The sequence below is a fragment of the Phragmites australis genome, chromosome 4 (assembly GCF_958298935.1).
Source record: "Phragmites australis chromosome 4, lpPhrAust1.1, whole genome shotgun sequence".
Taxonomy (NCBI): Eukaryota; Viridiplantae; Streptophyta; class Magnoliopsida; order Poales; family Poaceae; genus Phragmites; species Phragmites australis.
Window position 1 is genome coordinate 47,759,893 of NC_084924.1, and position 23,121 is coordinate 47,783,013.

Below are 23,121 nucleotides of genomic sequence, written 5' to 3' on the forward strand. Positions count from 1 at the left end.
TGCCTCATTCTATCTCACGAACCAAGCACTGTCTAAAGAAGAAAAGAAAATGATCATGAGGCTGTTTGCATTTGCAGTTGTGACATTTTGAACTTGAGAAGACGATGATCCGACTCTTGCTGGGTTGTAGCGGTAAAGTGGGAATGTCACTCGAAATAGAAAATTGGGATATGTTATATAACAAGCGCATGTTTTTAATATTTACATTTGTTGAATAGTGGCCGTCGGATCATGATACCAAGACTCTGAGTTGTTTCTTCAACCTCTAACCTGAGCAAGTTTAGTGAGCTGTTTCGTTCCTAGTTGCCCTACCTTGAGGTCTCGCCTTCGTCTCTGTGGATTTCTGACTGTTGAATCTGTCGTCATTGGTCGCTCTCATGCTAACCACTCTATTTCTCGATGTCCCCACTACCGCCGCCGCCACCCACTAGCCGTTCTCCCCACCACCCACAATCGACACACCCCCGCTGCCCCAACTGTAGTCCATCACCTCCCCAAGCATAATAGTGAAGATCCCCTTCCCGGGGAAGCAAACCTCTATCGCTAAAGAGGAAAACCTCGGCTGCTAACCAGTCAACTAAAATCTTTCAAGAATCCATCACCTAAAGTCTGGTTGGTTGCTCGCATGGGAGCAATCTGGTCCGGTAGATACGTATAATATCAGAGAGAAACGTGTTCAGTTATCCACATCCATTGTTCCAGCCTGACTCACCGAATACATATATACACCTGCAGCTTGACTCGAGAGTCTAGCCTCACGGATGGAGGCTCATGCATCCGTTTATGCAGGTTGATTCACTTAGTATCATAAAATTATCTTCATAAATAATCAATCATAGTCTTAACTCTTGTGTCTACTCATACGGCTTTAAATTTAATCAATAAAATAAAACTCAACTCAACCTGCTTAGACATATATAATTAATTAAATATTTTTTTAAATAAATATAACTCCGTTTAATATGTATATATAGTCTATACGAATCAAGACTAATACAGTATAAGAAGTCTGTAAAAAAAATCAGTACTGCGAGTGGACCATAGTGGAGCCTTTCTCGTCAGTCCGGCAATCCCCGGCCGATTTCAATTCCCTGACATGACGCCCAGGCCGCTGCAGCTGCGAGCTACTACAAGCTACCCTACTATATGTGACCCTCAACTACGCCATGCATTTCCCTCGAGATCATAACTCGTGCCGCTGAGTAGTAGCTGGCCTAGGAACAGCACTGAGCCGCCGTCCGTGCACCTTGCACCGCCGCGCATGACTACGTGGCGCGGCATCGCATGGGATGGGAGACGGGTACGTCTCGATCCGACTCGTCGCCCTCCCCCGCGCGAGAGAGCTAGCGCTAGCAGCGCCCAGGGGAAGCGTTCGGCGATCGGGCGGGCGGGCTCGCGGCCTTTCTCACGGCGAGACGCGCGCGCGCGCGGCCCCGTCGTCGGGTTTCCTCTGTCCCGAGCCCTGTCCCGCGCTCTGGGCCTGTTTGGATTGAGACCTGGCCGGAGCTGCATAGCCAGGCAGTGCCCCATGCGTTCGATTTCGATCGCTTAGGGCTGGGGTCGCTGCCTGGCGGGCGTGCTGTGTGTCAGGGTCCGAACCAAATACACCCTCTGTGCGAAGGCCAGAGGATCGTGTGCTCGTGCGCTCGCGCCTGGGTGACTTCGGGAATTGTAACATCCTAAATTCTTAAAAATATCTTTAAATATTTATGAGCATCATTAGTATCGTAATTGAAGCTTTGAGTAAGTAAGTAACTCAATTGAAATTGAAGAATAAATTGATAATTTTAATGAGAAATAATGTATTGTGAAGGAACTCGGAAAATTTCTATGCAGCATAGGGTTTGAAATAATTTTAGAAATTGGTCTATAGCATATAAATAATATTAGTGATTTTTTAAAAAAAATTGGGATTTAAATTGAGACCTTAAAAATTAAAGCAAGTTTGAAAAGTTGTAACTTTGGTGAACTTTTATTTAATTTTGGCTCAGGATTTTTAGTCAAACAAATGAAAATTGGTTGCACCTCATTTATGGGTTAAAAAAAATAATTCTCCTACATTTTTTTGGCCTGAAAAGGTCTTCCTTTGAATCGGATAAGAGAAACAGATATTTTCTTTCAGTTGGTCACTATTCATCATGGCCCACTCGTCATCCCTTCACCCCTCGTCCTCTCTACCTTGGGTAGCCGGCTCTGTAGTTGGCCCCATCTTTGTTGGCTGGTGAGGTTGGCCAATGCGCCACGCTACTAAGCCACGTCGTCAGACACTAAGCCTCTTCCAGAGACATTGGCTATCACCTATATCCCTCTTCTTTTTATGCTCACTTTTATCTCTCACTCTTTTGCTTCCATGACGGAGCACAGCACAGAGCCGCACGGACCACTGCCGCCAAGCTCAAAATCCACTGCGTGCCCGACAAGACCCCTCGAGCCTGCACCTTGGGAAGCAAGGAGAAAGGTTGCCACCGTCTCACCAAGCTTTCCCCCACCGAATCCCCATCTCCCTCGGCCGGATTCACCACACCGACATGTTATTCCTCATCTCCAGTGCCCTGTTTCACCACCCCACCGTCGACCAGCCACCATGCCGCCTCTTCGGCCCAACCGATCCTTTGGCGAGTTTTCTCGTGACCCTTTGAAGCCTTTATGGGTGTCTTTTTCCGTTCGACCTGAAGCCGGCACAGGCGCCCTCGTGCATTGTGCAACCTGTGCTGCCTCGTATGCCGTCGGTCATGCTCCGGCCGAGCCCATCAGCCGATAAGCACACCGTTGAGTCTGCACGTCTACATAGAAGCTTTAGGTGTCCTCGGCTAGCTCGATGGCACCGTCGTATGATGCTGGTGTGCCATGATCGAGCCATGTTGTATGTTTGCTGTCGTGCGCCATCGCTGGTAGCTTTCTGGTCATTGCCGACCACCACATGTGACACAAACGTGATCATATACACATACTGGTACAATTCGTATAAGTTTTGTTCAATTGTCAAAACCGTGCATCAGATGTAGTCAGCTCAACCAAAATCAGAATAGCTTTGCTTTGCCTGTTTGCTGTGCCTTGCCTGCCACATGCTTGATGTGACGATCTTGAACTACATGATGTTTCTTAATTTATTATCGTAGTGATTTTTTTCATTATTTTTGATTGTGAGTTGTAACTATTGATTAATTATATTTTATATTGGCTCTTTATTTATTTATTTGGTTTTTAAAATAATTTGATTTTTTATAAGACTATATTTGATATGGATCCTTATTTTCCTATTCCAACCCCACTTTTAATTGTTATTATTATTTTAGTTGGATTTGATATTTAAATATTTTGCGTCTCAAACAGTATAAAAATCGAATTGCTATTTTTTTATAATTTTTAATTCTAAATTTAGGTATTTATTAATCATATTTGATATGAACTTTTGGTTTCCGAATTTAACTATTTATTAATTATATTTGATATGGGCTCTTTGATTTAATCTAGATTGTTAGATGTTCATAATAAAAAGTGGTCTAGATTTTTTTTTAATGTGGTAATTTCGTGATCGTAAGAGCGAATATGGTAACCTTTTCCCCTAAAAAAATAATAATATGATAGATTACGTTTTTTTAGAAATACCAGTATAACTCGTAGATACGCGTACACACTCATACATCGTTTACTGAAAACCGAAGATGTGAAGTTTGAAGATTGACGAAATCATCACAGGCACACTTACTACTATTAAAAGAAATTTCCAGTTTAATAAGATACACCAGAAAAAAATGTAGGATGATGTAGGTAGGAGATACAAATAACTTCACTAACCATTTTAGTCAAAGCTTGATTCTCTTTGAAGAATTAATTCTAAGCAACTCGGTGGTTCATTGGGTCATCTACTATCAAATAGGGCCTGCAATTTTGGCAACAACCGAAAAGAACGTCAAATCTGTTTCAAATATATGACCTTTCTGTCACATATGACCATTTTGACGGAACATAATTTGTCGATCAAATGTTCAGTTAGCCCTCACATTCAGTGGTTCGACCTCAGCCACTGAACAAGTTTCAGGGGTACTTGTTGTATTTCTTCAGCATCCGAGGAGGGGGCAGCGTCGCGCTCGCGCGCTACTGTATTTCATATGTACTTCACGCGCCCTGTGGCTGTTCCTCCTTGGAAAAGGACGTGCTCCGTGCTGCTCGTTCTCTTGCTGCCAGGAGATCTCTCCGGCGATACCAACGATATGAGCCAGCAGCGGTTCCGAAGGTGAAAGACGAGACGATGAGAAGAACTGGAGCGCGTTTGCCTTCTCTACCAGATGGACCGATAAATTGGCGGGTAAGATCAGGAGTGCACGCGAGGCACGTGGATCGATCGCCTCGGAGTGCGCGAGGTTTAGGGGCGCCGCCGTACGTGCGTGCGGCGTAAAAACACTTGGAAAATGCCGTGCGCCACCGAGCCCATCGCGCCGCGCCGCGCGCCGGGCAGTGACCCTACGCCCCACGGGACGCCGTACGCCCGGCCAATCAGCCGCCTTCGCCTTTAGCTCCGATGGGTGGTTTCGCTTCACGGCTGCAAAGCTGCTGAAAGGGCTAACTGCCAAGGAAATGTCGTCTGGGAGGCCATAATTCTGCAGAATTTTTGCGTTCGCAAGAGCTGCACGCACAGAGGAATGGGCAAGGTCTGCACGAGGTTCCGTCTAGCCAAGCCCGTACACGCAGCACAGAGATACGTGTTCAATTACTTTCGCCTAGCACGAGCCATTAATCTTGGACGGCCAATGAGGTTGCCGTCGTCGTCTCGTGCAGTTCGACGACTGCAAACACCAAGAAACTCTTAACTAACATCGTTGTTCCTTGCCGGTGGAACCGAATCGCTCTGTGGAAACACTGCCATGGCAGTGGCGAGCAGCAACGGTTGATTGGGTCTTCGCCTCGCCGACCGGCCCTGCAGGATGCATGCAGCCAGGCCCCTACCGACGGCGTGTGCAGCCGCACACTGCACAGGCCCCCCATTTGGCCATTTTATTTACATTGATAGCAATGAGTTGTACATTGAGTTAAAGTTGCATCAAGATTTTATTCCCCCAAAAAAATGGATTCCATTTATATTTTGATTTTTTTAAACAACTAAATTGTTTCCCTAATACTATTATTGCATATAGAATTTTGTTGACTATTTCAGTGACCGTGGCATCAACAGAGAGATTGTTAAAAGTCTACATAGATTCTACAATAATAAGAAGGCCTCAATGGACTCGCTACAATAGCATTAGAAAGTAATATTTTAGAGAGGATTGCATATAAATATCTAATCGGAGATTATTTATCAAGTAACACTAGAAATATGGTAGTTTCATCTAGAAGAAAGATTATTTAGTTAAGAATATTAAGATGTGCAGATTAATAGTTAGAATGTTAAGATGTGTCTTTTGGCAAGTTGTAATTCTTAGAAAATAATTGTATTACTGATATGATAAATAAGAAAATTGTTTTTGGAAATATCTTTTTTTTATAAGCCTAATTTTGAATTTCCCAGGGGCCTCCAATTTCCATGTATCGCCTTGCATGCAGCTCTGCTAGCCTGCAGCGACGGACAAAGCGCATCATGACGTTTTGTTGGCGTTCTGAGGTTTCTGCATCGCTATCGTCTCAAGGGGAATTGATTCATGGATTCGACCTGCAGTCTAAATGACTGAAACGTTCAGAGTTTTCAGTACGGAGGAGCATAATATCATTGTTTAAAGGAATCAAGGTACAGACAACTGGAACTGGGACGCACTCGGACAGGAGAATCTTGGAAACAATGTTACTACATAAATTGATTCTTGGCCATTGAAAATTGTGATAATGCATGTGCTAGTGAAAAATACCATCTTGAACGATAAATAGCGTGTCCCGGTGTTCGATGGCACGAACATATGTATCATCTATATGCCATTACTGGAGCTGAAGAGGAAGAAGATGTAGAACTTGCCAAGTTCATCTGTACAATTTATTCTTTTTTTAAGATCCTACATATAAAAGGATGCACTGTTCTGCAAAAAGAAGGGGCGATCCATATCATCTTGACTTAGTTCTGCTTCCCGTTTCACAATTTTAATATAATTCCTACCCTTTCGAAGAAAAGGGATAGCCGGTGCCATTACTGCATGAAGGTTAGATCATCTCCAACTATATTCTTTCCATTTCGTTCCCTTCTCGATTCTCTTTTCCGTTCTCATTCTCTATTTTCTTTCATCTTCAACAGCTTTCCTTTGAGAGAATCACAAAGGGAAATAAGAGAGAATCCTATCCTGAAATGAATGATCCTGAAAATTCCTTCGTGATAAGAACCCTAAAAAAAAATCGTTGAAACACTAAAGACAATAAAAATTTCTTCACAACGAAATTTTCACCTCCGACGGAAATCCCTTGGTACAGTCTTACAGCCACACAACGCATTCGTTCAGTGCCACTTTCAAAATTGGGCGAAAAGACCTAAAAAAGAAAAAGTGAGCGAACGCAGATGGGCTTCATTGCAAATGTTACGGTTTGGTACGAAGGAATGAGTACGCGAGCCTTTTATCTTGGGCTAAGATACTCAGGAAGCTTGGGCCTCCGATCAGATTCAAATATAAAATCCAGGATATATTCATTTTTTTAAAATTTTTTCTCAACTTATATTAAAATCTAAATTTAGCGCCATAAAGATTTAAACACTTACTTAGGGCTACTAGTTTATCAAGACAAGACTATACTATTAAAAACTATTATTAAAAAAGGACTCTAGCTACATTTCTACGAGTTCAGAAACATGAAGCTAGACTGTTTTCACATATGGAATAACTAAGAGTTAACTTATATATTAAGATCATATCACCGTGATATTATATCAGAAGATCTATCCGTGAGTAGCAAGACACTCAGGCTACAACTCAGACAAAGACAAAAAAAAAAAAACCTAGGATTAAGAGGGCAGTTGGTTTCTTGTGCTGGCTCTTAGACAGTCGATTCGGGTTTGATCTCCGACGGTTATTTTCGGAGGCGTTAGCTTCGATGGGTGTGAGCCTCCGTATTGAAAAAAATAAAAAAAATAAAAAATGTTTATTCATTTTCTTTTTCAAATACAGTCGAGCATCGACCTCTTCGCCTCCGCCGGACGCCAGGCACCGCGCGACGCTCGCGATCAAACCTCTCACTCTCGGCTGCTTCCGCCGCTCCGCTCATCACCCTGCACCGTCCAAAACCCCACCGCTACCTCTTCGCCCTCTCCGCACTATGGTCTCCGCCTTGCCGCCGCCGCAGACATCGCCGCATGGGTAGGCGATCAGGCAGCGGCGGCAGAAAGCCGCCGCCCTTCCTCTCCCCGTCCTCCTCCAAGCGCTCCCGCCCCGTCCGCCGCCTCCCGTCCATTCCCAAGCCGCCTCTCGCGCTGGTGGCGCCCTTCACCGGGAGGAGAAGGAAGAAGGCGCCTGCCCGGCTGTGGATGAGGATGGATCGATGGGGTGGCTGCGAGGTATTCATGTGCGACAAGGCCTTCGTCGCTGAACGCTCCGGGGTGCACATCCGCGACCTCTGCGTCGTCGGACCCCTTCTCTCCCGCTCCCCCAGCATCCTCGGTGAGCTGATGCTCTGAAATTTTGGTCCTTTGCTTCCCCATTTAAGTGCACGGATTATGAATTACTAAAGCGTGACTAGATCACTCGGGCAGTTGATAACAATATAAGTATTACCTTGCGAGATGCGAGCTGTGCTTTGTGAGTTGATAGTGCCACAAAAAACTAAATCTTTGTAAAGCCGTGAAGTACTAAATGAGTTTGGTACAGGTTACGAGTTTCTTAATTTGTGATAACATCCTGGTTCTAGCATGTCGTGAAGTTGACGATCTTCTTCATAGAAATTTACTCTTCACTATATCATGTATCATATTTGTTACTGGTGAGATTAGCACTGGATTTTGCTCGTTTTGCAGCTAGAGAGAAGGCTATGGTAATCAATCTAGAACTCATAAGAGCAATTGTTACCGCTGATGAAGTCCTGCTACTGGAACCTCTTGCTCAGGAGGTTCTCCCTTTCGTAGATAAATTGAGGCAGCATTTCCCATTGAAAAGTCTGGAGGTTGACGTTGGGGCCAGACATGTGGATGATCAGGATGGCAAGTATGCCAAAACTGGTGCTGAGTCTGAGCTTCCTTTTGAGTTTCAGGTGTTGGAGCTCGCCCTGGAAGCTGTATGCTTGTCATTCAATTCCAGCGTATCTGATCTTAATAGGCATGCCATTTTTGTGCTGGATGAATTGACAAAGAATTTGAGCACTAGGAATCTTGAACGTGTTCGGAGCCTGAAAAGCAATCTCACGAGTCTACTTGCTAGTGTGCACAAGGTATCGATAGAGATACATATTTGGTCATTTCGTGTTTCTTAAATCTTAACTTATTACTCACATTGGCTGTATATTGTTTACTTGACTACTACTTTGCATGTAGCCGTGGAACTATCTTGTGAACTTTCGAAGAATAACTTCGGCAGTATCTGTGTCTGCTGTTGATTAGCAAGACACATAACAAGTACTCTATCCAGTAAAAAAAGACCTTTTGGTATGCATGTAGTAATTTGTTAAACTCAACTTTTGCTATCAATAGCTTTATGAATATTTAATTTAGACATGAAATCAATATGTGTAGAATTGCCTGAAAAAATGCTTTAATAGTGTTATAATTTTACGAGGCTCCATAAATGAGAAGTACAATAGAATTTAGTGATCAAAGTCACGTTTTAAAAATCGTGTTGATGTTCAAAACATCGCTTATTTACAGATAAAGGGAGCATATAAGTTATCATTGAATCTTTGAAAAGGCAAGGAAAAACATAAACCAATGGATCATTTATCATGATGCGTCGTATTAGGCTTTCTCATACTCCACAAAGTCTTCCAAATTTCTTATAACACTATAAACTTTGGTGATAACTCTTATGATATTTGTGTTTTAAATTTCCAGGTCAGAGATGAAGTAGAGCATGTTTTGGATGATAATGAAAACATGACACGACTACACATATCGAGGAAGCAAACAAAAAGTCAGCAGGATGAAGCTCTACTGTCTTCTGCTTTTTCAAATAGCAATTTTCCTCCCGAAACAAGCCTGGCTAGACCAAATTCTATTATTAAGCAAAGCATGGGCATTGCTACGAGTGTGCCATTAGACAGCGATGCGGATAACCTAGAGATGTTACTTGAAGCCTATTTCATGCAGCTGGATGGAATTCGCAACAGACTTGTGTCGGTCTGTTCTTTCATTTCTCCCAACCTTGTACTGCATGAATCATACCATCCCCAGGCATCCATTGATATTACAATTTACAAATATACTTTGCAGTTGTCTTATTTTTTTAAACTTGTGCTTATTCAACATTATATTATTATCATCCAGAGGGTTTTCATCTTGTTTATTATGGACCAAACTAGTGAAAATGGAAAGTCTCATGCATTCCTTTGTATTTTTGTAGTAAATGGTTGCAGTTTCATTGGACTGATGGAAGCTAACATGATGTTTGGCCAGAGACTTAGATTTCTTATGGTAATTCCTATCCGTATCATGCAAATAACTCTTCTTTGGTAAATTTAACAGGTCCGAGAATATATCGTTGACACAGAAGTTTGCATCAACATCCAGCTTGACAACCAACGGAATGAACTTATTCGGTTCCATCTGACACTGATCATCGCATCCTTTGGCATAGCCATCAACACATGGATAGTTGCATCTTTTGGCATGAACATTCCTCACAATGGGGAGAGGAACACTGCTGTAGGCCCTTTTTGGCCATTTGTTGGGGTCACCTCATCGTTCTGCTTGTTGGTCATCATTGTGTTGTTCGGATATGCTTGGAGGAACAGGCTACTCGGCAGATGAATGCAGCCTCAGAGAAATCCATGCAAGCACTGCCATTATGTTGGTGACAGCCTGACAGGTATTGGAGGGACTGGCATACCTTGCTATAGGTATATGATAGTTAAGGACGAAGGAGAAACTCTCTTCTGGTGCATTTTGTATATTGACGCTTTACAATCGCAAATGAGAAGCACTCTTTTTTTCTTCTGGAGTTTGAATTGGCATACATCATGCAATGCATGCCATACCTGTATACTGACATTATCCGCCACTGTTAAACTATGAGTGATGCACGCGCTCGCTCCTAGTGGTCGCACAGAAAATAAACCGAGGCAAGAGCGAGGCCGCACCTCGGCAGCAGCGCGGCGAGGATAAGGAGAGCCGCGTGACCCGCGTCTCGGCCGATTGCCTTTGGTCGCCCTCGTTACTCGCCGAAAGGCCGCGGGGCTGGCAATGCCCGGTTCCTAGGAGGAGGCTGGAGCGCGGATCGAAGCGACGCGCGTGGCCGGAGGAGAAGCGAGCTCGCCATTGTCGCGTAAGATAGGGCGCCCATCCCTCCCGCTCACTGGCTACCCACCAGGCGCGAGATCTTTTGACTAGGCGACTGCGAAGAGGAAGCAGAGGGATATACTTGTAGAGTCCAGGAGGTGGCGGCGAGACGATGAGAGGAAAGGGGATGTGGGGAGCGTGGCGTGGAGACAGCAGGGCCAAGTGAAGTGAGGCGGCACACGCGCGAGCGCGGGGTAGAGCGAGTGACCAGTGTGCATGGTCCTAGCATACAAGGACAATGGACTGGATGCTGTCACGAGGGACTTTGCATCGTGGCGGGAGGGCACGCATCACAGGCCTTCGCCACAACTGCCAAAAAAATAGATCAAACCTATTAGAAACTAGATGGCTTTTCATTAAAAAGAAAGACACCTAATTTCACATAGAAAAGGACTCAAAACTAAAAGCTCTGGAACTACATTCACACTCTCAACCAACTGACTTAAAGTAAGTTCCTTCCGCCCTAACTCCAACTGAGTTAGGGTTGGTTCCTTCTGCCCCAATTGCCTATAAGCTTCCATCGGCAGATCTCGAGTCAGTCGCATTCACAGATCACAAGAATCCAACGTACTTTCTGGAGGACGTGGGGCAATTAAAACTAGGCCCCGCTCGGGATACATGAATTTTGCAAGAATCAACCCAACACAAGAATTTCACCAAAGAATCAATTCGACGAATCAGGTAAAGTTTAATCATTCACTCTTTAGTAGTAGGGAGCAAGTGGTCCATTATCATCAGATTTGTCAACTATCCTCATGATCTTCGAGCCTTTAGGCGTGTAGTGGCCTCCAAAATCATGTTTTGTTGAGTAGCGAAACAGGAAAAAAATTGCAAAGAGTAGGCAGTAAGCTTCTGTGCTAACACAAACCTCTGTATTTTCAATTCTCGGTGTGGAGTTGGCTCTGATGGAAGCATTCCACAAAACAAGTCCAACTCCCAGACAATACTCCTTCGGCCAGGATTGTTACCAAAAAGGCTAAAAATGGGAGAGCTTTTCTAGGTATCGCTCCAAATTGAATCTTGGAGGCAGTATGTAACGCTTATACTGTTGTACAGGATGTGATGTGACTCAAGGGTTGAGCGATATAGCCACACCGAATCTTGAAGGTGAACGTACCACCTTCGGATCATACTCAGCTGAAAGAGTCATAAGGGACTTTGGCCTCCACTCATGCTGACAGAAAAGTCCGACTTTCCCGGAGTTGCTGAATCTCGTCTTCAGCAATGTTGAGGAATCAAGGGCATGGGAGCTCCCAATGGTGAAATAGTTCTCCTTTGTTTTCAACTTGTGTATTACCTCAGCTGCTACTGTAGCTCCATTGGTTGGATTGAATAAGTGAATATAAGAAGCCTTTAATGTCTCCCCTTTATCAGCCCTATGTAGCAAAAATGTGGAAACATTTGTCAGTGCACAGGTAAAAGAGAGGTTGCTAAGGAAAATATCATTTGTTCTAAACTTGCAAAAGATTTCAGAGAAGGAACAAGCATACATAAATAACTACGTATAAACATATGGATTTACTTTTGTATGCAGAGATGAAAGATGTAACTGATTACAACATCAGGAGCAATGCATAAATTTACATGTATGCCTAAACAAAAAGTAAAAAATTGCAGAACTTACAATAGTAAGACGGCAGAGAAATCCGATTTGTTGTATTGGATCCCTGAGTTGTACTTAGTAACAGAAGCTGAGGTACTGTCAAACCCAACCTCAGCACCAATGCTAAGTTCACTTGCGCCAATAGTTGCAGCCAGCTCAACCAAAGGTGTTGATGCCAAACCAATGGTCGAATTCAGTGCAAAACGATTGTGGATGTATTGCAGATCAAGCTGCCAACAAAAAATAGTAGATCATAAACCACAGATGTAATCAATGAACACACTATGAAGAGTCAAATACGTTCAGTTAAGACTTCCTGCCGATATGGCGCTGCTTATTTTTCATGCTTCCGTAAAGCTGATGTTTCCTCCTTGACATCAAAACATACTAACCTTCCCAGACTTGTGATCAGGAACCCTGAAGCTGAATGAAGTTTTCAAACCAGTGAGTGCTTCATCAACGGTGACAGTGGTTGACACCTGCAAAAGAGATTACTCCAGTAAGAAACACAGCTGAAGGGTTGTCCAATGCTGGCATGATGAAGGAAGAACATGACTATTGCAAAAGTGGATATGCAGCACAAAAATATTAAGAATGCACAAGTGCAGTCGAAACTTGCATATGTCTAAAACTCACATTCATAAATTCACGTTTTCTTTATGTCGGCAAATCTTAGCCTAAAATGAAACGATACTCCATTTAATAATTAATATATGTGCATCATTTTCAGATGTTTATCACTAGCTAAATTGTGAAAACTATATCCTACCCGCAGAATTTATTAGCAATGCATGTTTGCTGCTTACTATCACCAAACACATGTATCCCTAACAATATTAGGTAAGTAACATTTCTGATGCCAATATATGTTAATGAATCATGCAAGATATTTAGTGATAGCAGCGCTAAAGTTAACATCCCTGATCCAGAAAACAAAGAACTTATGCTATAGTGTCAGGCTTCGCAAAGAAAACTAAAATGAAGAAAACCTAAACGAAATTTACAAGGACCTTACTTTAGAATCACTATCAATTATGACATCAACAGTTGTTCTACCACTTTTATGTTGTGTCCGTATGTCACCAATGAAGTCTTCATTGATCTTCACACCAGTGGCCGTGAGACCCTATGACAAAAATACAAGTTATGAGAAAAATGCACCCATATAATTTCCAGAAGGAGCTAAAGGACACATAAAAGCATGGATGCATTACCAGACCAGAGCTGCTGGATGTCGACAAAGAAAACTTTTGGTCAAAATTGTAGTCCTTGTACAAAAGATCTATGAAGAGTACAACACAGATGTTTGTTATTGGGATTATTAACACATTAGGTGTGATAGAACAGGAAACTGAACATAAAATTTATATGTACTTGCCAGACCACAAAAGATAAAAGCACAACATCGTAGTTGTTCCAAATTAATACTCAATAGACAGGCCTTGAGGTACATAAGTTGAGCCTCCCATCCTATAGAATGTTCAGTTATAGATAGGACTCCCACAGAATCAAGCTATTGTTTCTCTGTCCATAACCCATCCATGCAAATCACAGCGATAGCATTTATGGAGCTACACAAACACAACAAATTAACATGATAACTGGAAAAAATGAGTATCAGGCATCCATTCACCAATGGCAGCCATATATAGCCAGTCAAGTGTACTTGATGCCAAAGTCACCCCATGATTCTCATACAGACACACTGCATTCTTGTAAGTTGTAACCAGCCACAACAAAACAGAATCACCAAGGCACGCAGCACACCAGAATTCGATTGGCAAACTGAATAGAATGGCATAACAACAGTAGAAAACTATGGTCTGCAAAGACTTTTAAGAAGGTGTATGCCTTTTGCCCTCTTCCCAATGTTGAGGAACGGAACTGGGCCTTTGCTCATCCTTCCCAAACTCCCAAACGTAGCAATCCTCCGCTGGCGTATCTGTCAGGAAAATAAGTGCACATTAATACCATGATCAATCAACAGGGTAAGAGGTGAACTGGCTGCACTGCTAGAGCCTCTAAGCACGCAGCAAGCAGTCTTCCAACACAAGACTCTTCAAAACTAGCATCATCGATCACTACCAATTGTTTTCGCTTGGAACAACCAATTGTTTCCAGTTAGAACAATCACTACATCATCACCAGGGGCGGACTTGACGTGGGGCATGGGGGTTCAGTTGAACTTGAACCCCCAAATTTCTGGAAACATGAACTCACCCGCACCTAAATTTGATTCCAAGAAGTCGTACGGTGTCACTGATGTCGATCTCGGGGCGCTAAAGAAGAAGAACCTAGTCGAACCACCGATGGATGGATGGATTGGACTGGATTAGCAGCGCACCACGCAGTTGTTCTCGAAAAGGTAGGGCACCATGCAGCACGCAATCCCACAACTAAACGAATGGAGAGAAACGAAGATTTGGATTCGACTAAGAACAAGACTCCTAGAACAAGGAAATACATCCATCCCAGCAAGCTAGGATTTCTACTCACCGACAGGAGAAGAAGCCAAGCCGCGTCCGTATGGATCTCTCCACGCCGCTAGACCTAGAGACGAGCTGCGGCCGCGACGGCGAAGTGAGGAGCGGGCAGCGGGTGGAGGATCCGGCGGGGAAGTGGGAGGGAGCGGGGACAAGCGGCGCTGTGCTTGGTTGGATGGAGCCTCAGAGGAGGGGAGGAGTGAGTCCTAGGTTTGGAATCCCGCACCGCGCCGGCACCGGCACCGCGCGCGAGTTGCGGGGGCGTCGGCTTGGCTTGGCCCACGATGGACGGCCCACATGCGACACGCTCCCGTGGATTCCTTCCCTCTTTCGGGTCACACTCGCCGAGTTTTTTATTTTTAAATTTTCAAACATTAATATTTAAATAAACATACCTCTAATGAAAAAGTTTGCATAAATAGATGACTACGACTCTCTAAAAGAGATGCAGCTCTTTCAAAGGATGGTTAGCATGCCACGATGGCATAGATACCTCTTATCGTCCTCTCAAGTTAAACCCCACACTCCCCCTTAACATCCTCTAAGATAGCGGTTAGCGTCCATACGAAGCTTACTCCGTATGCTCACCTCTCGCCGCCTCTAACAGGGTGGTTAGTGTCCCTACAGCATAGTTTTATTATAAAATAATAAAAATCCTAAAAACTATCTAAGATAAAAATAACAAGAAAATATTAAAGTGAAGATAGAATAAATACATGTAAGTGAAATGAAAAAAAATCATATTGAATGCTAGATAGAATGTGTACATAAGATAAGTACATGGAATTTAAACATTACTAATAACATATAGGCTACATCTAAGATATATACACAACTTAGGTAATATATTAAAAATAATATAACCACCTTAAATTCAACAAGTACAATATTTAGTAGCATAAACATTACAGACCAAATGTCCCTTAAAGATGTATGTGCTTTATCTCCCGTTCCATTCAATGGTAATCGTATTCTAGGGATATTGGTCTATGTGGTGCCGATATACACGGAAAATAATCAAAATTAGGATACCAGTCATCTGCCCTGTCGTCAGAGAATTCACAACGACGTGGAGTTCTCTGAGGAGTAAGAACGAAGTCATTATCGTCGAAACTAACCCCCTCGGTTGGGGCGAAAGTGGTATAAGCACGTCCTCTTGTGGTTGTTGTTGAACGACCACCTCTTTCACGGCAGCTCGAATCACCGCCTCTTCACAACGGCGTGAAGGTCTCAAATGGCCACCTATGCATCTCTAGTTATGTCCGGGTAGACAGCCGTCATCGAAGAGTAGATGTGGCCAAAAAAGTTCTCAATGGGTTTGTTCAGCAACTCTTCATCACGAGGGAATACCTAGTATACAAAAGGAGCATATAGAAATATAAATGTGTCTTAGAAGTGCAACATAATAATTAGCTGGGATATGTAATAACGATGAACGTACCTTAATGTGCTCCTCGTACTATTAAGGGTGCATAAATATTGTGTGTGCTCGCTTGCTAAAACACTTTGCTATGTCGACTAGTTCGCACACCCTGATATATCTCCAACGACACTTTAACAAGTACGTCTTTAGGTCCACAGAGGTCATAGAGCTTATCGTTCGCCGCCATTCCTCTATGGTGAAACAGAGATAGCGGGTCATGGTCTGCCATTTTGACAGCACTTTGTTCAGGTTCTCCGCCTTAAACACATCGTCACCTTTTGCATGTGTCTCCCTCATAGTCTGTAGGGCTATCATTGGGAATTTGAATGCCCACGAGAAATATCTGTTTAAGGAGGCAGCCATGGTTTGGTATTAAGTATCAGATGGTAGTGGTGTTTTGGAAAACTGCGATGTCCATGACCTTCTCGTTGCCTCAGCCTCGCATTTTATAAGTAGGGATTGATGGTATATGCACCAAGTGTAGGTATGTAATTTAGCGACAGTGCATGCATTGGATACATTCTCGCAGCGAGCGATCACTGGACAATGAGTAGTCAGCAGCGTGCGGTCACATTGGTCTAAAAAGGTGGTTGCGAGTGGTTTCGTTAGTCTAAAAAGTTGACAGCGAGGGGTCGCATCTCCCTGTAAAGGTGGCAGCGAGAGGTGACTTCACTCTGAGAAGCTGGTAGAGTGATGTCACATAGGATTAATAAATGCATTAATGATATGGTAAGTAGTAATGTCTGAACTTGTAATATATAGAAAGCAGATGCACGGTCACATCACCCATAAAATGCAGTAGTGTGTGGTTACATCGTTTATAAAAGGCGGTTTCATTAATATGAAAAGTCACTAATGTGCAGTCACATATAGTACATAGAAAGTAGACACACCCAAATATATAAGACTAGTTTGCGAATCGAATATGCATTATTAAACAAACATCTAAGTTACGAAAGCAAAGATAAAATCCTACTACTGCCTCCCCCACTGTCATCAGCTGTTCCCACCATCATGGTCTAGTCACCGGTGCCGTTGGTTCACCCTCACATGGCCCCTAGAGTAGGTCAGGTTGTCCGGTGGAACAAACTGCCTGTTAGGCCTCGTAGCAATCAAGGGAGTCGAGGCCTCCTCCTAGGTCTGTTGCGTCGATAGTGGAGCAGTGGGCAACTAGGACCGTGTGACGACGTCGTAGTTTGGTGTGCCCCCGAAGATGTCCCTCACGAGGTCAAACGGGGGGTCCGACCTAGGCTCATCCTCCTGACTTAGGTAAGACGATTGCGATGGTGCCGCTATCATCCATGCATAATCAATAGGGGTATGCGAACAGATGAATGTATTAGATACGGTAAATGTGAAAATGAATGTATTAGTAAAAATGCAATGTTGTACTTGTTGGTATGCAAGGGTAGCTGTAGACGGCCAGGCCTGAGTGCCAAAGTAGGGTGCGAATGGTGGAGATGCAAACAATGGAGGTGCAGATGAATACGTCTCGGCTTCATCACCGTAGTAATCTGTGGAAGTATGATTATATTAGATATACTATTGAATATATTGAATGCGACAGTATATTGGCACCCATTACCTAGTTGTTAGCGCTGACCATGGTCTAGGTGTCAGCTCTAATAAGTTTGTAGGTGCACCTAATATATTTTTTAAAATTAATGCATCAGTAACAAAAGGATATCGCTAAATATAGTGCGTATGAAAAAAGGTACTCAGCCCTGGAGGCCGTGGTCGAGGTGGCAGTGTGGATGCCGGTACCGGTGGAGATTGTTGCACATCAGACCTTCTGAACAACTCTACGTGGACCCCACTAGACTTGGAAGGAGGACTGGTAACATCTGCGGTAGATCGGCATGAGGTAAGCTTCAGGACCCAAGCGGTCTTGTCAAAAACCCGCTTCAGAAATCCCGCTACATCCGTCAGACTAAGCTGAATCCCTTGCCTGAGGCGTCACATGGCTCTAGCTGCGTCCCTATGGATATCGTATATGATATCGGCCTATTGAAACAAACATGGGATGGTAATTTCAGATCATAGCGGTTCATATAGGATTATATAAGGAAAAAAAGATGCGTTAATTAAACATATCGCTAATGCAGTGCCCTCGTCCCAATGGCCCGGGTAGGCCTCCGTAATCGAAGTGACGTGCGACCGGACATTACCTGGGGTATAGGTGGCCCGTGTACGTATACACGGGATGTACCACCATGGGTACTCCTCGAAGCCCGGGTCGACGAAAGGACGAGGCTTCTCGACGATAATCTCAAGGACATGGGCCCACACCGAGACGTATGGAGCCAAACGATCTGCCCTTAGATTGCCACCCGGTTGACTCTTACGTGTATACCTGCAAGTCAAGCACGTTAGATAAACTAAAAATAAGATTAAATATGCTATTGTCGGAGGATGAACTCCACAAGCGGGGATCCAAGGGACCCCCTTTGAGATTCGGCCGGGGGGATGATTCTGAATCTATCTCGTACGCGAAATAAATGGGAGTAAATGAGATGCATGTGGGTTGGATGATCGCATGCAGGAGAAAATAAATGCTCAGGGGATTTTAGACAGGTTCGGGCCACATGAAGCGTAATATCCTACTCCTGTGTGTATGCTATAAATGCTCAGGGAATGCCTCTCTGAGGATCTCTCGTGTTACAAGGATGTTTGTCTAAGTCTAAACTTCGTTAGCTTGTTTTGGTCTGAAGAACTTGATCTGCCGTGAGCCCGATCGTACCATTCTCCAGCTTCGTATATCTTTGTTTCACGTCCCTTTTCTCCGGGGAGCCCGCCCCTCTTTTATACCCCGTCGGGACGGGTAGCGTGCCCAGAAAGGATGGCGCGAGTTCCAATGCGCCATAAATAGAAAGCAACCATCATGGGCTACAGCTTAATGTTACGGGGAGGGTTGAAAACGCACCCTCGTTCGGTCTTATCGTCATCATCCTGCTTGCCCGTTCGGTCAGAGCGAGTAGCCCCGCGTGCACGCCCGGTCAGAGCGAGCCTCACACAGCAGGGCGGCAGGCGATGTGCCTCGAGCCCTGCGACGTTATCCCAAGGCGCACCGGATGACGCGCGATGGGACCCGTGCATTAAATGTCCCCACGCCTCCCTACCAGACCGTGGCAGGGACTGACAGCAGGTGTGAGGGGAGTGGTTAGAAGTGACATACCACGCACCCTTTTAAATGCAGCATCAGGTCTCTCACCAATTGACACCTCACCGCTGAGCCCCTGTGGGGACCACCAGTTAGGGACTTCTCAGGTCCTCGGGGAACTGTGAGTGCTCGGGGACTACTGTTCATAGTCCCGAGCACTCTCTCCCGGATATACCCTTTCTTGGTCATCGGGGAACTCGGGTGCTCGGGGACCACTGTTCATGGCTCCGAGCGCCCTCTCTCGAAACTTGGTTTTCTCGGGTTCTCGAGGAACTCGGGTGCTCGGGGACCTTTGTTCATGGCCCCGAGCATCCTCTTCCGGAACTTGTACTTCTCGGGTTCTCGGGGAACTTGGGTGCTCAGAGACCACTGTTCATGGCCCCGAGCGCCCTCTCCCGGAACTTGGTTCTCTCGGGTGCTCGGGGACCTTTGTTCATGGTCCGAGCACCCTCTCCCGGAATTGGTACTTCTCGGGTCCTCGGGGAACTCGGGTGCTCGGGGACCACTGTTCATGACCCCGAGCGTCCTCTCTCGGAACTTGGTCTTCTCGGACCTCGGGGAGATAATCCCCGAGGGAGGGGGCCACGTGGCACTCTGCTGTTCTGGCCTCGGGACTCGGAGACCCCCGGTTCCTATGTCACCGACAGCTATGGATTATGTATTTGATTTTAGTTACATGTGAACGTGGGGCGGAACCGTATGAACGTTGATGAGGGGGAACGCCTGGAAGCGTCCAAACGGCCTCATCACGTGATGGGGTGAGTACTCCTCGACGTAGATGTTGAAGACGAGTGGCTTCTTCACACGCTAGTAGTCACCTCATGTGAAAATAGCGCATCAACCACTTGCACACGCCCACTATAGTTCTCTTATTGACTCTACTAAGTCCCTTGATGACATGCTAAAATCCAAAGAGATCTATACCATTAGGACCATGACCAATATGACATTCACCATAATATATCTGAAAATATAGCTTATCAGACATCCCTGAAAACATCCAAAATTATGTCCAATGTTCATACCGAAAAACTATACTACTGATTATTAAACTCTGACAAAATTACCAGAACCGATGATCACCTAACAATATGTTTAGTTTGCTATAATCAAAATTTCTCCTAAGCAAACTAACCAATTTAAACTAATTAAAACCATGTCTAGTTAATATAGCTTCTAATTATCTATAATTATTATCTACACCACTAATTTGTAAAATCTAGATAATCAAAACTACCGTACTCTAAATACAACTATAAATCTGATGGCTATCATACTATGTTAAAATAGATCTTTATAATATACTATAAAACACAGGAAAACCTTATTTTCTGATTATCTTGCTAAACCCTAGGTCTCATACAATGTAACTAATATTATGTCGCTAAATCCTGGATCTAGTGGTATTTTAATTACTAATAAAAATATAAGTCTAGAAAAATTATCGGAAACCGAGATCCTAAATCCATAGATAAAAAATAGTAGGGCTTCGTCGCGTTGCATCCCTCTCCTCTCGTCCCTCTCTCTCTCTTTCTTTTTCTAGATAAATTTAAATGCCTATTTTAGTTGATTTTCAACCAATTTGTAGTGTGTTTGGTGGGGGAAGGGTGCGCAGTGGGGGGCTAACCGCCCCTGAGAGAACGCTAATGGCCCTAATCATCCTCTCAGAGAGCAGTAAGAGGGGGTACTCGAGGGAGCGCTCGAGGGGGCTTACCCACCCTCTAAGTGGGTGAGTAAGGACGATACAAGCCCTGTGCTCAGAGGTGGGGCCAAACCGGCTCTTGAAAGGATAGTAAGAGGTATCCCCAGTGGCGAAGCTAGGTTAGGAGGTGTGGGTGCATATGCACCCCCTCCTATTCAAAAATAGTACTAAAATTAGCTTTGATGAACAGTAAATTACTGTAGCTTCTGTGCCGCCCCGGGTAATTAGATTACCCGAAACTCCGTGTTTCTACTGTACTTGTCCCATGATCAGTAGCAAGTACACACGGTTACAACAGTGATGTCACATCCATACATTTTACAAGGTGAAAATGTTTAATTGGATTAAATTTGCAACATTATGACCAACTGGTCTACAATATAAAAGGATATGCAGCGAAAAAAAATACAACAAAATAGATTCAAATATCCAGCGAGTGTGCCTCAAACCCGCCCACAGGCAAACAACTGGGAGTTGAATCCTAGAAAGACCCGATATCATCGCTTCCATGATCTCCTCTCATTATTTCTGAATAAACAACTTCAGGAGGCAAGCTATATATTGCAATGATACAATAATGCAGGTTGAATTGAAGGATGGCCAACATATCTAGTTTTGCATAAATACCTTGACAATTTGGAAAGTACACAATATAATAGATTCGCAACGTAATTTAAAGAGAGAGAAAAAGTAAATGATAGTGCAAATAAATAAATAAATAACAACAGCTTCATATCTACCACAGACCATGAAGATCGATTCTCCACCTAGACATACACAATACTTACACTAGTGCCTACAAGTGAAACCCGATATCCCAAAACAAATAATCTAAACCATGCAGCCTTTCCTAAGGGGCTCTTGACCGCGAGCTCGACTATTCGAATAGATTTATTACTCTGCAGAGTTTGTACACTTTACCCACACGACATGAACTTCCCTTTAGTGGTACCCGTCGATACCGTACACTCTGCACGTTGGGTGTACATAGGGCATCATGACAAAGCCGTTACACCGATTAATCCTAACCATTGCTCCTCCCGATTAATATTATTCCCTCCAACTAAGTACCCCAGAGGCGGTCCCACTAGTCCAGAGGGTATTAATCGTTATGTCGGCAAACTTTGATCCCACGCGTATAGCAATGGGAGTCCCTTCGGATACACCCACCTCGTGGATTACCCGCACATACACACCAAACTCCAAGAAGCAAGGGTAGAATTATCCGGGTTAATAAGCTAGGGCCGTCATCCATACCGGCACATGTGGTTGTACTGTTTCCCTTAGTTCCGGATACAAGGTACCGGTCCTCATACAACATGAGCAGGTCTCCACCTATACACTCTTCTGTGAGACGACGCTCACCTTCCGACACACATTGACATAAACCTGCCCGAATCTGAACAACAACTCAAGTTTCTCAAAACAAAGACTTAACTATTTTAACATCTTTTCATGTCCCAAGTGATAGTATGACAACCAAATAAATTACCATAGACAACAAAGCTAAGCATTTCTATCACATCTTAGTCCGGTTCTACCCAAGTGATATTATCATGTCAACCTAAAGCCTAGGTTAACAATGGTAAGGTTAACAAGTTCAAGGAGAGTTGACATATTGATTCAATTAGGTCATAACTACCATCCCAAATAGCAGTTTTATAAAACATCTATGCATGCGTAATAAATTTTCATAATCAATGCATAAAGTAAATTTAAACACTGGATCCAAAATGATCAAGGGATTGCTTGCCTCTCACCTTTGTGATATTTCTGATCTCTATCACCCAATTCGTTGATCGCACTTACGTACACGCCAAATACTCGATCGATAAACACCGAAAGATGCAAATAAATCCATCCAAGAAAATCCACAGCAATGAACACAAAATATTTCTGCATGAAAATAAAGAACATGATTTTAGATGAATTTTGCAATAAGAATCGTGTTAATCGGAGTATGGGTGAAATGTATTTTTCTTGTGTAAAGTTGCACCAACAAAGATTTTATAAGTTAACAATGTGAGATCAAAACATGTGCTAAAATAATGGACAAACTCATCTAACATGCTGGACAACATTTTTCTTAAAAAGTACACTATTTATACATATCATTAGAAATGGATTCACAGACTTTAGAAATTCCATGATTAAATGGTGAATTAAACAAGATTGATCACATTTAAATCATTAAAAAACTTAATCTAAAATTTTCATGAAAACTTGCATTTTTATACTTTAGTCCTTGACAGGATAAAGCTAATAAAAGTGGTTTCACATTTTTAGGATATTGTATTAATTAACTGTAATTTAAATAAGTTGAAACACATTCAATTAATTAATTAATTTTCAGAAAG

General features: G+C 43.5%; 2 protein-coding genes across 4 annotated transcripts; one reads left to right on the top strand and one right to left on the bottom strand.

The window, feature by feature from the left end:
- Positions 1-7,109: 7,109 nt before the first annotated feature.
- LOC133914522 (putative magnesium transporter MRS2-H) lies at positions 7,110-10,051 on the top strand. 2 transcript variants are annotated; one of them, XM_062357622.1, is made up of 4 exons: positions 7,110-7,571; positions 7,925-8,334; positions 8,951-9,235; positions 9,581-10,051. In XM_062357622.1, exons 1-4 carry the CDS (start codon positions 7,268-7,270, stop codon positions 9,863-9,865), a joined length of 1,284 nt encoding a protein of 427 aa, XP_062213606.1. In that variant the 5' UTR covers positions 7,110-7,267; the 3' UTR covers positions 9,866-10,051. The 2 variants fall into 2 exon arrangements, with proteins under 2 accessions (XP_062213606.1, XP_062213605.1); XM_062357621.1 differs by having other exon boundaries at positions 8,951-9,722.
- Positions 10,052-11,077: 1,026 nt separating this feature from the next.
- Positions 11,078-14,737, bottom strand: LOC133916957 (mitochondrial outer membrane protein porin 6-like). Of its 2 annotated transcripts, none has more exons than XM_062360865.1 (7): positions 14,493-14,737; positions 13,848-13,938; positions 13,211-13,278; positions 13,012-13,122; positions 12,389-12,475; positions 12,018-12,226; positions 11,078-11,769 (listed from the first exon to the last, which is right to left on the bottom strand). In XM_062360865.1, the coding sequence occupies exons 2-7, from the start codon at positions 13,894-13,896 to the stop codon at positions 11,463-11,465; spliced, it is 831 nt and encodes a 276-aa protein (XP_062216849.1). In that variant the 5' UTR covers positions 13,897-13,938; positions 14,493-14,737; the 3' UTR covers positions 11,078-11,462. The 2 variants fall into 2 exon arrangements, with proteins under 2 accessions (XP_062216849.1, XP_062216850.1); XM_062360866.1 differs by lacking the exon at positions 14,493-14,737 and adding an exon at positions 14,217-14,371.
- Positions 14,738-23,121: the final 8,384 nt, after the last annotated feature.